The sequence below is a fragment of the Myotis myotis genome, unplaced genomic scaffold (assembly GCF_014108235.1).
Source record: "Myotis myotis isolate mMyoMyo1 unplaced genomic scaffold, mMyoMyo1.p scaffold_m19_p_11, whole genome shotgun sequence".
Classification (NCBI taxonomy): Eukaryota; Metazoa; Chordata; class Mammalia; order Chiroptera; family Vespertilionidae; genus Myotis; species Myotis myotis.
The window spans coordinates 16314320-16330082 of NW_023416315.1; the positions used below are offsets into that span (position 1 = coordinate 16314320).

General features: G+C 39.9%; 1 protein-coding gene across 1 annotated transcript in view; it reads right to left on the reverse strand.

Annotated features, from left to right (window-relative positions):
* Positions 1 to 15763, reverse strand: part of MAGI2 (membrane associated guanylate kinase, WW and PDZ domain containing 2) — a 1152561-nt gene that overhangs the window by 91890 nt on the left and 1044908 nt on the right. The window contains exons 18-20 of the mRNA XM_036327675.1: positions 14464 to 14638; positions 7700 to 7919; positions 6254 to 6397 (exon numbers count right to left, since the gene is read on the reverse strand). Of these exons, the coding sequence (XP_036183568.1) occupies positions 6254 to 6397; positions 7700 to 7919; positions 14464 to 14638 (539 nt within the window). The remainder of the gene's footprint in view (positions 1 to 6253; positions 6398 to 7699; positions 7920 to 14463; positions 14639 to 15763) is intronic.

Genomic DNA, 15763 nt, shown 5'->3' on the forward strand with positions numbered 1-15763 from the left:
TAAGGGACTAATGGGTGGGAGCATGTACAGCGTGGCTATGCTGGACAAAGGGATGATTCTTGTCCCAGGAAGGACAAAGTGGGACATCGAGAGATTTCATCACGCTACTTAGAATGGTCTGCAATTTAAAACTTATGAATTTATTTTCCTGGAATTTTCCATTTAATATTTTCAGTCCATGTTCACTGTGAGTGACTGAAACTATGGAAAACAAAACTGCAGATAAGGGGGATTACTGTATTATACTTTTATGAAACAGGGTTAATATTTTACCTTTTTCAAGAGAAAACTTGATCTCCTTTCAGATTCTTTTACGTTGATTCTGAGATTTTTATTTTAACACTTAGAACTACTACTTCTTCCCTCCAATGCCTCTTGATTTCCTAGATTCTCTGCTTCACTGAGCTTCCCCAGTAAATTATTTTGCATGTTCATTATTCTTTCCTGTGTTTCCTATTTATCTTCAGTTTTTAATTAGATTGTGTCCCTAAGAGCATTGTACCAGAGATTTATTCATCAGTTATGAAAATTTTATCCCTCTTGACTTTATTAGGACTATTTTACAAATTCCAAAACAATCTTAAAAAATATATCCACTTATATTTTCTAATAATTTCTTATATTGTTTCATTAAATCTGAATGTCATTTGTGTTTCTCTTACACTAGCCTACTTGAAAGACTGAAGAAAAGCAATCAGACATGATGACTGCCCCCATTCCCGTTATTTTCTGCATTTACAGATTGTATTTTGTTTTGTCGTTCAACTTTTAATGTTGATATTGAAAAACTATCTAGTAATTAAAGTAAAAACATGTTATTCTCTACTTTTTTTTTTTGATAAAATGACTATTTCATGTAATTATGGTCACATGGTTTTTCTTGGTGTTTATTCTCACTGTACTATTCAACTTAAATTGTATTCCATGACATATCTTAATATCTATGTCTCTTCTCACAACCGAATACCTCACTCTTTTGTCGTAATAAAAAATATCAATTCTATCTCATGGTATATTTCTCAAGTCCTCCCATCAGTGCTATCAGGTATATATCATTCTTTCTATTTTCAACAAAGTGGATTGATGATTTAAATTTTAATACAGCAAATGTACTAGATTTGCTTATTTTGAAGGTTCTGAGTGAGGCTGAGGGTTTAGAAGGGCCCCAAAGAGTCATATTTTTAGTGAATCTTTAAATCCATTTATTTAGTTACTCTTATATGTTTCTGATACAGGGATCCTGGAACCTCTCTTTTAAATAAGCATCTAATTGAGCTTCTGAAAAAGTTTCTTATCCTCTCTTATGTATCTGAACTTTGGTTTGTAAATTCCCCACTACTATTTGATCCTGGTTTGCTATTGGCAGGTTCTCATATTTTGAAGAAATCCATTGTACCTTATCAGGATGCTTGCCTAATCTGACTCTTGTTTCATCAGGTAGAAAGAAAGAATTTATTTGACAAAAAAAAAAAATGACTAAACATACAGTGCTTTTCAAGGAGGAAAAAATCAACTATGTTCTGTGTGAGTATTTATTAATTGATTTGAAAGCTAAACAGTCTAATTTGCCACAGATCTTTGCTAAGATAGTTTTCATTGCCTCAGCTGCCCAGAAAGACTAGTCAAGTCATTTACCTGGAACTCACTCTTGGGATATATCTAGCTGTCTATCACAAGATTCATGAATATTCTCTTGGATGCCTGGGATATCACTTGGATGTCTAAGGGCATGCTTTAAAAATATACATCTGTGCCAATGTTTCTTAGAATCCCCAGTGTGAGAAGGCTGCTTTTACACTCACTCTAGTCACCTCCTCTGTGCTCTCCCCTCCTCCCCACTGCTTGCAACTGTACTGGTTTTCTTTGTATTCTTAGCAAAGTCTTATACTACTGAACAGGCACATACCACCACTGTCCTACAACCAAGACGGATGTAAAAGACCCAGGAAGTCTTAGTTTCAGAGACTTACATCTGATACATTAACTAAGTTTTCAAAAGTAGTATGACTTACACCCCAAAACCAAGGGCACAGTGATTCATTGTTACCGAAAATGATTTTCCAGAATCATCCAGTATTTGCATAGTCATTTTGATTTGAGCAATTCTACTGTGCTGGGTTTAATCTAAGATATACTGCTATTACCAGATCATTACCTGTTTCTGATTATGAAAAAGGGAAAAATAAAGTGTTTTCCAAATACATTGGATCATGAAGCATGTGTTTGTGTTTAGTGTAGGCATAGAAGAACGGTGCCTGCATATTTTAGAGGCTGGGAAGAACCTGGTGCTAGCGTCTCTTCTTGAAGTTATTTTTAAAGGTTGCCTGCGAACATCTAGTTCACCTACTTTTCTCAGGAGTTTTGGAACTTTATGAACCAAGTCATAGTAGCCATTGCTGTATAAGCATCATATGTGCAGAAATTTAAAATCTATATTTATCTGGGCCCTAATGGTATTAAGTGGGAACTTTAAAATAAGATGGAAAAAGAAAAGATGAAAAATGGGCCCCTAATTAATTTCAGCGTGAAATTTCCAAATTGGTAACATATGTTATCCAGTTTATGTATTAGTTTAAAATAATCAAACCATTGATTCACGCCAATACTGGTTGTCCAGGTCCTTGTTGAAGTAATTTAAATACATCTGTGAATTTAAAGTTATTGCCAATTATAGATAAGTACTAATGAAGGTGGAAAAGATTAGCTTTAAATCATTAAATCTGATAATAAACATGAAAATAAGATCTGAATTAATTATGTGCTATTATCAAGAACACTTATTGATCTTTATACAGATAACAAAATATTTATATAATTCAGACAATGGATAATATGACTACCTTTCAACTTATATAATGAAGTAACCCTTTTCCCTGACATGGATTTTGTCACCCTAGACAAATTCTCCACGGGTGCCATAAGAATTCATGAGTGAGAAAAACTTCAAACATTTGAATACCAAATGTAATCCATAAAAAGCAGAAAAAGAACTCTTTCATCTGCCGGGAGCCGGTCCATGCTTGCTGTTTCAAGGGACCTGGCACATATGGCATACTGTTCTTAATATGTTTGCTCACCTTCTTGGCACTATGTGTTTTAACCAAGGTCTCCTCTCTGAGAAAGGTTGTTTCCCCAGGTAGGGATTTTCCCCTGAAGTTAGGGAGGGAATAAAACCTCTTAACTAAGTGCCAGGCGGGTAATTAATCACTTTAACTACGAACAATCGTGCTTAAGCTACATAATCTTTACTCCCTGGAATGGAGATAAGAAACGCCCTAACCTTTGTAATAGAGATTGATAGGATTGAATCAACTGGTATAAATACAGATGCAACAAGACAGCAAGAGCCAGAACTCAGAACACAGAATGAAGAAGACAGAACTCAGAAGAAGGAACCTACACAGACAGAAGAACTTCGCTGGAGAGAACATGGCAAAAGATCCTGCACTGAACCTGACTACAGAAATTGGCAAGAGAACCTGACTAGAACCTGGTGACTGAACCTGGCTGGAGAACCTGGACAGAACCTGGCTGGAGAATCTAGCAAGGGAACATGGACACAGACCCTGGCAGGAGATCCTAAGCAGAACCTCTCTGGAGATCCAGACCAGAACTTGGCTGGAGATCCCTTCTAGGCTGCTGATCAACTGAACGCTGTCTCCGTGTCCTTCCTTCTTTGCCGACTCCGTCTACGCCTTTGGGAACCCCTGGACCTGATGGGGTTGGACTCCGGCATCTGGCGCCCAAACAGGGACCCCTAGGTAAGCCCCACACTCGGGACGGATAGGACTCCACCATAGGAAGAGAGTGGATAGTCTTCGCCGACTCTATCCACACCTTTGGGGACCCCTGGACCTGCTGGGGTTGGACCCCGGCATTCATCCATTTCTGCTAAGCTCTCAGCCTTATTTTATTTTTTATTGGTTTTTAGAGAGAGAGAGGGAGAGGGAGAGAAACATCGATGTGAGAACAGAACATTGATCTGCTGCCTCCCATACTTCTCCTCTGCACACACACTGAGGATTGAGGCCTCAACCCAGGCAAGTGCCCTGACCAGGAATTGAACCAGCAACGTTTTGATGCCATGGGACGATGCCTAACCAACTGAGCCACACCAGCCCGAGCCTCAGCCTTATTTTAAAGATTGGAGATAAAATCAAGCAGTAAAAGCTCATCCATGGAATCTCTGTGACTCCCAAGTAGCTCTTTTTTTTGATAACTTAATGCTAGAAATATATGTATATTGTAATCCAAAATAAACTAACCTATATTATCTAAAACTGGGCATAATAAGTCCTTTTATATGCTTATACACAGAAAGAATAGGTGGCTTTATAAAAATGACATGGAAAATGATGAAATGTTGCTTAGTTTTCTAATCTTTGACAAGAAGTTAAAATACCATTTTTTTGGAAATCCAGGTAGAGGGCTCATTTTTACTATCGGCCAGATAAAGCATCTTTCATACAACTGAATACCTGCCCATGAATTCTAAATCAGTGTTTACATGGCTTTGAGGACCTCTAGCACACCATTGAAACAAGGTAAGAATCTCCTTGGACAAGCTCTGGGGGGATTAACAAAGCCCAAGCCACACACATCCCACCTGCATCACACTGTGTATGACAGCTTCCCTCTAACTCAGCAGTTCTCAGACTTAACTTGTACCAGTCACCTGGCGGTGAATCACACAAACACAGCCGGATGACCCCACTTGTAGGGTTTCTGATTTCGCAGGTCTATGGTGTGGCTTGAGAATTTGCATTTGTAGCACATTCCCAGGTGATGCTGATACCAGGGACCACAATGAGAACCATTACTCTGGTTTGTATTTTATAAAAGTATTTTTTTTTTTTTTTTTTACATAGAGTACTTCTATATTTAGGCTTCTAAGCCTTGGAAGTATTGCATATATTGAACAGCCAGTCATTTAGACCACTTGTTAAAAAAAATTTGGCTACTTGAAATCCACACAGGCCATGTCTGAAGTCCACCGGGAGTCGGGGTGGGGCTATTCTCTCTTGCAGGGTCTGGTTCACTCATGGCCTTCCTGCTGCTCTTTTCATCTGCACTGCAAAGGTTAATTTTGTTTTATTTACCCACTTAGGAGTTGGCTTTTCAGCATGTTTAGAAAGTACCCTTCCGTTTACAGGGAAGCTGAGAGCCAAGAAACCATGCGGAGGCCTATTCTAAAACCACGTGTCGAGGACGCTGGTGTTGGATGGGGCGGGGGTGGAGGTGTCTCTCAAGTCAGCTTTGCTTGGGTTCAGATTCCAACTTGGATACTTCCCAGCCGTCAAAGCATTATGAAGGGAGAGAGAAAAATAGACACAATTTACTACTTTTGCACTGTGGGAATGAGAATCCCAGAAATGGTAGAGTTGGTGGTAGGAATAACAGATTTATTCAGTTGTCCAGGAGCAATTGGTTTGTGAGGCTCAGCGGAAGAACCCAACCAAGAACCACAGCTTTTCTGTAGTAACTATAAGAGTAAGGAGGGTGGGCAAGAATGAATTTGAGATATTATTTATAATAATAACTAGTCTTTATTATGTGCTTACTAATCACCATTTTACAGAGAGAAAGGGAGAGAGTCTAACATTCTGTATTGTTATCAAGCTTTGTTTTGTACCTTTAGATGAAAATCAGTTACCCATCAATCAGAAGCCTCAAAGTAACTTCTACATTAAAAAACACGCTCTAGCCTTACACTCTAATTGGAAAATTCTCACTGCTATCATATTTATGGACAACATGTGTCCAAGAAGCTTAGTCCACCTTTCTCCAAATGCTTCTGTCTGCCCGACATCAAAGCTGAAAGACCAGTCAACACACCAGAAATATTTCCAAAGAAATACAGAACCATTTGATTAATAAATGTGGAGAAAAAAGCATAAAGCTAAAAATACATTTCAAAAGATTTGCTCTCAAATGGAAATTGAATCATCGAACCATGGAAAAATAGGGAGCCCTGTTTTCACTTCTTAGATTACTTTGCCCGTTTTCTTTAGTTTACTCTTTAGGAAAACTATATATGTAAAACACTATCTGTCCATTAGAAGACTATAAGCAGGAAAATGAGTGATCAAATTCTTACATAACTTTTGGTCAAACTTTAGAAAACTGGGTCAAGAAATGAAAGAAAGTAAAACCTACATCATCTGTTTGCTTAATAGCATGCTTCAGCGCTCTGCTAATACCACCCCAGGTTTCTTTCAGAATTAGGCAGTTTTATAAACAGGACTGTCCTTACCCTCATCCTTCCGTTCCTTACTGCCGGCCCATCTTCTGCCAACCTCAACACGTACAAATCCATTTTGTACTCCCTTCCTCCGCGAATGCTGAACCCAAATCCTTTGGCTCCTTTCTCCATGTCCACGGTGAAATAATCAAAGTCCTTTGGGGCCAGGAGGAAAATGGAATAAACAATCGTTTAATATCAAAGAAGCTTCTGTATTCAGTCTCTCTGTTTTCTCTCTCTCCTCTAATGTGTTCCAAATGAGTTGGTGTTGTGAGACGCAATCTGACTTCACAGTCCAGCAAAATGCAAGACCAAGTTCCAAAGGTTTGAGCAGATCAGAGCACAATTTCCTTGGTCATTGGGTAGCTTGTTTACATTGATGTTCATTAGCTTACTTGGTTCACATGTAATTACTGCAGATAGGCCTGGGCAATACTCTTTCTTTGAGTGTGCTCATTCAGTGCTGTGGAGCTGTATAAATAAATGCACCAGTCCTGTGTATGTGCATACGTGTATATGTGTAAGTTAGAGGTTTGCTAATTAGAAAAATAAATTTTAATGGGGGTCTTACTACAACTCTGTGCACAAACGACTGAATATCAAGTTGGAGTGCAGACAATCAATTTGTTTTTTACATAAAATGCAGTATGTCCAAGATTTCCTGACCTTCAATGTTCTTAAAATTTGGGGGAGATAAAGGGGATCTTTAATCCTAAATAAAACACAACTAATTGAAATTGTATTTAATCTGTATCTTGCTATCTAGTTGAATATTTATTAGCTACCAAGCTCTGGTCTAAGTGCTTTTCATTAAAGTAGAATCCTCACCATAGCCTGCAAGGAAGACCCTCCTTTTAGGGAACTGAAGCTCAGAGGGGCTACGGAAGTCGCCATAAGGCACATCTAACATGAACAAATAATTATAAGAACCAGTGTTGTGTAGACAGGGACTGGGTGCTTGTGACAGAGGTTGCAGGCTGGTTGATGAAGCCGGGCTTGGCCTTATCCTTATGCATTGGGGCTTGGCCCTTTACCACCAAATGGGAGGTAGGAGGCTATATAAATAATTATGGATGTAAAATACCTCCATTGCTGACATCTGTAAAATTTTCTGCATTATCTGTATTGGAGATTCCAGATAAGAGCTTTTTTTTTTTCTTTCCAACTTTGACAAGACAATATACTGGGAATTAGCTAGCTAATATTAGCAGGAATTAGTTCATCCCGTTACCACTCACCCACGGATTGATTGATTGTCCTGCTTTATTCTGAAAAAGATTTATTTATTCAGAGCGCTTTGAGGATGTGGGTGTTACCCAGATGATATCATAACTAGGAATAGAACTTGGGCTGTCTATCTCAGAAGGGTGTTCTTTCCTCTGCCTCCCTTCTATTTCATTGTTTGCACTTCAGGAAGTCTTGGTCCTGGGCCTGCGATGATCTCATTGGCCGAGGTACCTGGGGCTGCCTGTAGTCTGACAGAGGGTACTGCCTGGTGTCGGGGGAGTGCTGTCTGTAGTCCAGCAGCGGAGGTTGCCTGTAGTCCAAGGGTGGGGGCTGCTGGTAGTCACCCCCTGGGGGCTGCCTGTAGTCCAGGGGGGGCTGCCTGTAGTCTGTGAATGGAGGCTGTCGGATGTCCGGTTTCACATCTTGTCTTGCTTTTACTTCTGACCTGTAACTAAATAAATGGACATGGGATTTACTTTGGTATCTCAGTATTCTAAGGAGGTAGAATGATCAACTGGCTCCTCTTGGTGATCCTTTTGCATGTTCAGAATTATGAGAAGATTAAACAGTAAGTATTATTTTTTCTATCTTTAACAAATACCATCTTGTATACTTTCCATTTGGATTCTTAAGATATCAAGGTGAAAATGATGGTTCAACCACAGCTTTGTGGAAAAGGACTTATGGCTATCCCTTTTTGATTTGGCCATGCAAAAACTACAACTGCACAAATCGAGGGGACTGAATACTTAACTATGCCTCCTGAAATAGCAGTCTGTCTTAACACCAGGAAATCAACTCTGTTTCTCTGTCTCTCTCTCACACATACACACCTTGGCAGACCATTACTTCATGAAAACACAATTTACATGATCTCTAAATACTCCACAAGGACATAATTAATGACTATTTTACCCAGTTAGGTGTGTTCTTTTTCAATATATTACAGAGGAGCGATAGTAAGGTATCCTCACCAACTACAAATCAAGTAGAAAGTCACGGGGTCATTGGTAAGAATAGAAACATATTGTGTAGAGTCTGAATACTAGACTACAGCTATCGGATAAGTATCAGATATCATCATGGTCATAAAATGGAAGGAAAGGCAAAAATGTTTATGCTTAATCTTTGTTTCTTTCTTGTTTCTAGAGATTAGTTACTAATAAAATATAGAAACCAGAACTAGTTGTTTAGCACTGTTCTGTGAATCCAAACTGCTCTAAACTGAGAGGATTTCCAGGTCCAAAAGGGGACTAAAATAGCTTATACCAACCATTATGGGGTCATGAATAAGGTAAACTGAAAAATTTTCACCATAGTACAGAGGAATACTTAATACTGTAGTTCATTACCTATTGCCACAGAAAGTCTATAATAAGCTACTTAGGGATTGAAAAAATACATAAACCAGTCAGAGAAAGACAAATACCATATGATCTCAATTATATGTGGAATCTAATGAACAAAATAAACTGACAAGCAAAATAGAAACAGAGGCATGGATGCATGGAACAGACTGACAGCTGTCAGATGGGAAGGGGGAAGGGAAGACTAGATGAAAGAAGGTGAAGGGATTAGCCAAAGAACATATATGCATGACACAGACACATACAATAGTGTGGTGATTGCCAGAGGGAAGGAGGGGGGGCGGGCAGGGGCTGGGTGGAGGTGGACAAAGGGGAGTTGTAAATGCGGACATTTATAATAGTGTCAACAACAAAAATAAAGTAAAAAAGTAAAAAAATACATTCTGTATAATAACAATTTTATATAAAATTAAGATAGAGGGTTTGAGGAATTGGGCAAATATTTAGCACCAAGGAAAAACTCATGTGTGTCAGGAAAACAAGTTCAAAACCAGTCGAACTTCTACCTTTAAGACTATGGCATATGTTTTTTTTTGTTTGTTTTACCGGCTTATGGTTTCATTGATGCTGATTATATGAAATATTTTAAAAAATAACTCACAGGAACCATGTAATCTAATATTTGGCGAGAACATACTGAAAGTATACAAAAATAGATGTACTTATTTGGGACTTTTGGAAGGGGGTTAGTAATATAGTTATTTTATTTTCATTTATTTTCCTTTATATTGAATTCATTGGGGTGACATTGGTTAATAAAGTTGTATAGGTTTCAGCTGTACAATTCTATAAAGCATCATCTGTATATTGTGTTGTGTGTTCATCACCCCAAGTCAAGTCTCTTTCCCATTTATCCCCCCTTCACCCTCTTCTACCTATTCCCTTCCTTTCCCTGTGATAATCACTGTTGTCTGTGTCTATGAAGTTTTTTTTTTTTTTGCTTAATCTCTTCATCTTTTCCACCCAGCCCCCAATCCCCAGTCTATAATAAGCTACTTAGGGATATCGGTAGATATTCCTAAGTAGCTGTCAGCACTGGCAGCTGTCAGTCTGTTCTCTATGAGTCTGATTCTATTTTGTTTGTTAGTTTATTTTGTTCATTAGATTCCACATATGAGTGAAATCATATGGTACTTGGCTTTCTCTGACTAGCTTGTTTCACTTAGCATAATGCTCTCCAGGTCCATCCATGCTGTAGCAAAGGGTAAGATCTCCTTCTCCCTTCTTCTCCTTCTTCTCTTCCCCTTCCCCTTCTTCTTCCCCTTCCCCTCCCCCTTCTCCTTCTTCTATGGCTGAGTAGTATCCATTGTGTACCACAGCTTTTTTATCTACTCATCTACTGATGGGCACTTAGACTACTTCTAAATATTGGCTTTTGTAAATAACACTGCAAAGAACATTTGAGATTTTTCAGAAGTAATGTAGTTATTTTAATCAACGCTTTGAGTAGGTCCCACTTGGCACTTACCCTGCAGAAATGACATTTCTTTATTGAGTTGCACAATTTAGGCTTTGCTTTGTACCTCAGCAAGTTGTCCACTCACCTGAGTGTGCATGATGAGAAAATAATTATTTAAAATACTATTGGAATAAGATACTTATCTACGCAAATGTATGAATTACACACAAAAAAGATCTGAGTGACAGCTGTTGGTGTGTATCAGTGCCTTTCTAGAAGTAGTTTGCTTGGTGGTTTAGATGTCACACTGTTTTCAGTAATAGCACAGTCACTTATTTTCATTGTCTATAAAGCATCCTTATGAAATATCCATTATGAGTTCTATTTCCAGATGTGTCACAAAATATACTAGTAGCAAAAGGGGTGAAATGTAAGTCTCTCCAAATATGACAGAAACACTTAGAAATAAAAACAGTTAAAATTTGTAATAGCTGTGACCCAAGCCTACTCTCTAGCACTCAAACTTCCTTCTATGGTACACCAGTGCCCTATGTCAGGATGTTAGTTAAGCTGCACATTGAAGAATTCTTTAATTAAAAAATACTATACTAAATTTTTTATTAGTGTTGCTAACTTTTAAGTGAATGATATACTGGCTAGGGCAAAATTTATGTTGCTTTGAATTTATAAAACACTTATTATTTTAAGAAAAATTCAGGATTATTGTTTAAAAATAGCATCTTCAAAATTACTTATGAAAGAATGTCATTAGTTTAACTCTATGTAGCTATTAATTCCATTACTAAAGAGACCAGAGATGATAAAACCAGATTGCTAGCAGTAAATTCTAGCAGAATTTTATGGTATGAACAAGGTTCAGAACCAAAAATCACTGTCCACATGGTAGGGGATCTTATGGTGGGATATGACCCCCATGTGGGCCTTTCAAGAATTTCTTCCAGCAAAGGTTCAAAGTCTATGAAAGAAGTCAATTTCCAGTGCTCTTCCACTGACCTTGCTATTTAAAATGCCATCAAACATCAATTGCCCTAGCTGGGGAAACTCAACTCTGCTGTTTATACTAGTTTTGGGATATATTTCATAAAGGCTCTTTTGTTGTTTTTAACAAATGCTTCTCCTTGAACAGTGGTTTGCTTATGTTTATATAACAACTAGTGAACATAACAACACATTGAAAGGAAATTAATTAGAAAGTGGCTGGTGGGGTGGGACTGGGCAAGATCAGCTGGACACGCCCTGGAGCCAACCTTCCACAGTCCCTGCCTGGTTGGCTGCACCTGGGGTGGCAACGTGGTGGAGTAAGTGGGGGTCCCTCCGGCAGGTGGGGTCCCTCAGCCTGGCCTGCAGGGATCGGGCCGAAACCAGCTCTCTGACATCCCCCTAGGGGTCCCGGAGTGTGAGAGGGCACTCTGCAAAGTTGCTGTTATACAGGGTGTGGAATGCAAATGCAAGTGTGCAGTAAACGAGATTTGGGGCCAACAGTGGCCCAGTAACAACATAACCCATGGCTGAAGGTGGAGTTGCATGGCCCCGCGAGAAATCGGGTTCCCTCCTCTCTGGTTTCAGGGTGCATCACCTGAGAACTGCGGCTGCCAAGTCACAGCAGCTTGGCAGCTCCTGCATTGAGCGTCTGCCCCCTGGTGGTCAGTGCACGTCATAGTGACCAGTCAGACGGGCAGAGGGACACTTAGCATATTAGCCTTTTATATATATAGAGATTATTTTGTGTTTCCTGAGCAAAACCAAAAAGGATGTGAAGAGAGAGAAATGGGTAGAGGTGTGTAGGATGTCAGTTGGGAGCCAAGAGAAAATCAGCTAGGACAAAATAATCAAGTCACTCTAACTCATAAAATAAAACTTTGCAAGTAGATTGTCATTTTATTTGACTGACCTCACTTGAACATGGGAACTGGCTCAATTTGACATGTGGGTGGGCACTTCTTGTACAAATGAACTGACAGGAAATTCATACTGTGCACTTGGCATACAAGCTGTCTTGTAGACGTCTCCAGCCTAGAAAAAGGCAGTTTTTCCCCTGATACCACAATCATCTTTAAATGCAGCTAGAAAAATGGTTCTGGTATCTGTAAGACTGTTGAATCTCCTCATTCATATGCAAATTAGCTGCTCACTAACAATCAGAGCTAAGCCAGGAATCCTGAGTGGCAGGAGTGGGCACTTTCCAGGGTTTTAATATTATTGAAGCAGAAACTGCTAAGAACTCTGGGCAAATTTTTCAGTGATTTATAAAAATTTTGGTAAGATCAATCTATTAATCCTAGAATTAGAAAATATATTCTGTAGTCGGGCAAAAATATATCCAAAAACCATGGTGAGCTGGTCGCAGATGGGGACCGAATAGTGGCCTCCCACTGAGCTATCACATGCCTGGAGGATTTGATCACCCCAAGGCTGGAAGCAAGAGCCCATCTCCAGTCCAGTCTGACTCTGCAGAAGTTAAGATGGAATTGTGGCTGGGAGGTAAGTCCACAGCGTCAGAACCTAGAGTCTGAGTCTGGCTCAGCAACTGCTGGAGCACTCAGATCCCTCCTCCCGAGTCTAAAATGGGTCTGGGGAGAGCCAGTGCAATCCATCCAAACAACATCTGGTGAAAGTGAACACATCTGGGGCTTATTACTGAGGCGCCCAGGACTTACTCCTCTTCTGGATTGTCAGATTCTTACCTCGGTGTGAATTGCCTTATGGAGCTTAGTCTTTTTACTTCTGTGGAATATATTAACACCATAAACAGTTGAGGACATTTACTTTTCTATGAAAGCCAATGGAGGAAATCAGGATAGAACAGGGCTTTATGGAAATAACACCTGTGGCAGAGGGAAAATATTTGCTTTACAACAGTACGAGTGATGAACCTAGAGTTCTGGGACTCAAAAACTGGGGCCCAGTTCATCTCCACCAACATGGGAGGCAGAAGATGGGAAGCAGATGCTCAGAAAACATTAGAATGACGGAAAAGACCCGTGAGGGTTTTATTTTCAGAGATGTTCCCGTGAGCTCTTTTATTTTTCTTATTTGAAAGGGGAAAACATTGGGAACATGTCTTCATCTCTCTTCAACGGCGCAACCTAACCCAGGGTACACCCAAGTCATAGTAAGAAGATAACGTGGGGCTGGGTGAAAAAGGTAAAGGGATTGAGAAAAAAACTCAAAACTCATTAATGCAAACAGCATGGTGATTACCAGAGGGAAATGAAGGAGGGGGAGGTAAAGGGGAGATAAATGGTGATAGAAGGAGACTTGCTTTGGGGTGTTGAACACACAATACAATATACAGATGATCTATTATAGAATTGTACACCTGAAATCTATAATTTTATTAACCAATGTCATCCCAATAAATTCAATTTAAAAAAGATAACGTGGGTTTTATATGGCATCCTTTTTTTCTGGAAGTTCGAAGTGCCTTATTTGTCTTCATTAATAATGTGAAATGGATGAAATTAATTAGATCCTGAGTAGGAGGATATAAGGTCAAATGTGGTAAAAATGCTAATATTTATTATGTTTACAAATCCTTCAACATGTCCCCTTCTCCACCATCTTTATGCTCTGGGTCACCACCTTTATGGACACTGGCAGCCATCTCTGACTGCTTAACCTGCATTCACTCTGACCAGCCTTCAGTCTGTTCTCTCTGGGGTCTACTGAGAGATCTTGAAAAGCAAACTAAATTATTTTAGTCCTCAGCTTAAACCCTCGAAGAATATCTCAATATACTTAAGATAAAAATCTTTAGCATGCCTACAAGACCCTGTAGGGCCAGCCTCTCCGACCCTCACTGCCTTCATCTCAAACCACCCTCCTCCCCTCTGCCTCCCTACATTGGCCTCATTGCCCCCCAAGCCTGACGACTCCCTCCTGCCAAAGGGCCTCTGTACATGCCCTTCATGCTGCCTGGGTTCTCCAGTGTGCTCTTCAGCGAGTTAATCCCCACTCATCTGCACCTGCTCATCATTTCTTCAGGAAAAGTTCTCTTGCTGGGAAGGACAGGGCACTCGTATTTACTAATAAGACCCATTTATGACGTACATACAATCAAAATCACAAGGAAGTCCACATGGCAAGTTCTATTCCAATAAAATCTCTCTCCTGCCTGTGTCCTGTCTTGTCCCCATTTCTTCCTCCCCCTCCCCGCCCCCCCCCCCCCCCCCCCCCGTCAGAATCAGAAAAGCCAGAGGAAACGTTACCTATTTTCATGTCCCTGTAGTTGCAGTGGCTGAGGAGGAGCTGGCTGGGTGACAGGGCTGTTGGGGGTGGCTGGGCTCGGCTGGGCCAGAGGACTCTGCTGGGCCAGGGGGCTGTGCTGCTGGGCCATGGGGCTCTGCTTCTCGGAGCTGGGCGCCGAGGCGGGGCTGTTGAGCTCTGAAATGGGACCAAAGCTGCAGATGCGGTCAGGTTGACATTAATAAAGGGCAAGAGGTGACCGGAGGTGAATACTCTTTGCTTCCTTAAATGACTCAAGCTTCGGTTATTTCAGTTTCTGTTGGGCTTTAAGACGGCAGCTTACCCTTATCCAGTTCCAATGCCACTCCCAGAATTAGTATGCTTTTCTTAATTGTAAGAGTTGCTCAACAAGGTTATGAACAGTCTCCTGTCATTTTGTCAGAAGAAAATATCATTCTTTAAAAACCTGTTAAAACTATGAAAAATAATTCAAAGGAGTAAGCTCTAAAATATGTACTATTTTTCTACTCAGAGAGAAAACATTTAGCCACTATTTTTTGGTTGTAATGAGAAGTCTTACCAGTATACCAAAATCTGGATAAGGAACTAACCATAATAAATGTAAGTGCTTTCTACAGTCTTCGTTCCAGTTCCTTGTTAGTCTTATTGCTTAACAACCCTCTATATTCCATGGTTTCACAGAAAGAGTAAAAACACCCCAAAACTAAAACAAACAACCACTGGTCAAAAGAGGGGAAATTAAGTTGTTAAAACTGCTTCTTGAAACTTCTTGTAATAGCATCAAATTTTCAACTGAAATTATCCCTCTATGTTAGAATAAGAGGAGGACAGGCATATTCTAGACTGGGAAAATGGAGAAGTCAGATTTTAGTGAGAAATCTTGCTTAGAGTTAATTCCCATTGACTATTTTATACATGTTGGTGTCTGCACCATCGAGTGATAAAAGGGAGGTGACCTATTAGCATTTCCTTACAAACCAGCCTCCCCCTTTCTTTTCTCACAGCCCCGAATTTTAAATTTCTTCCCCCCTTGTATCAGTTTCCGAACCTTGGCACTATTGACATTTTGGGCCAGACAATTCTTTGCTGTGAGGCCTGCCCTAGGCTAACAGCATCCCTGTCCTCTATCCACTGGACGCCAGTAGCATCCCTACCTCAATCATGACCATCAAAAATGTCTTCAGATATTGCTAAAAGCTCCCTAGGGGGACAAAATCACCTCAGTTGAGAACATCTGTTTAATATTCAAAGCCAGGAAGCTGTTTGATGCCTGCTTGTCACAGTCCCAAGATGAAATCAGGT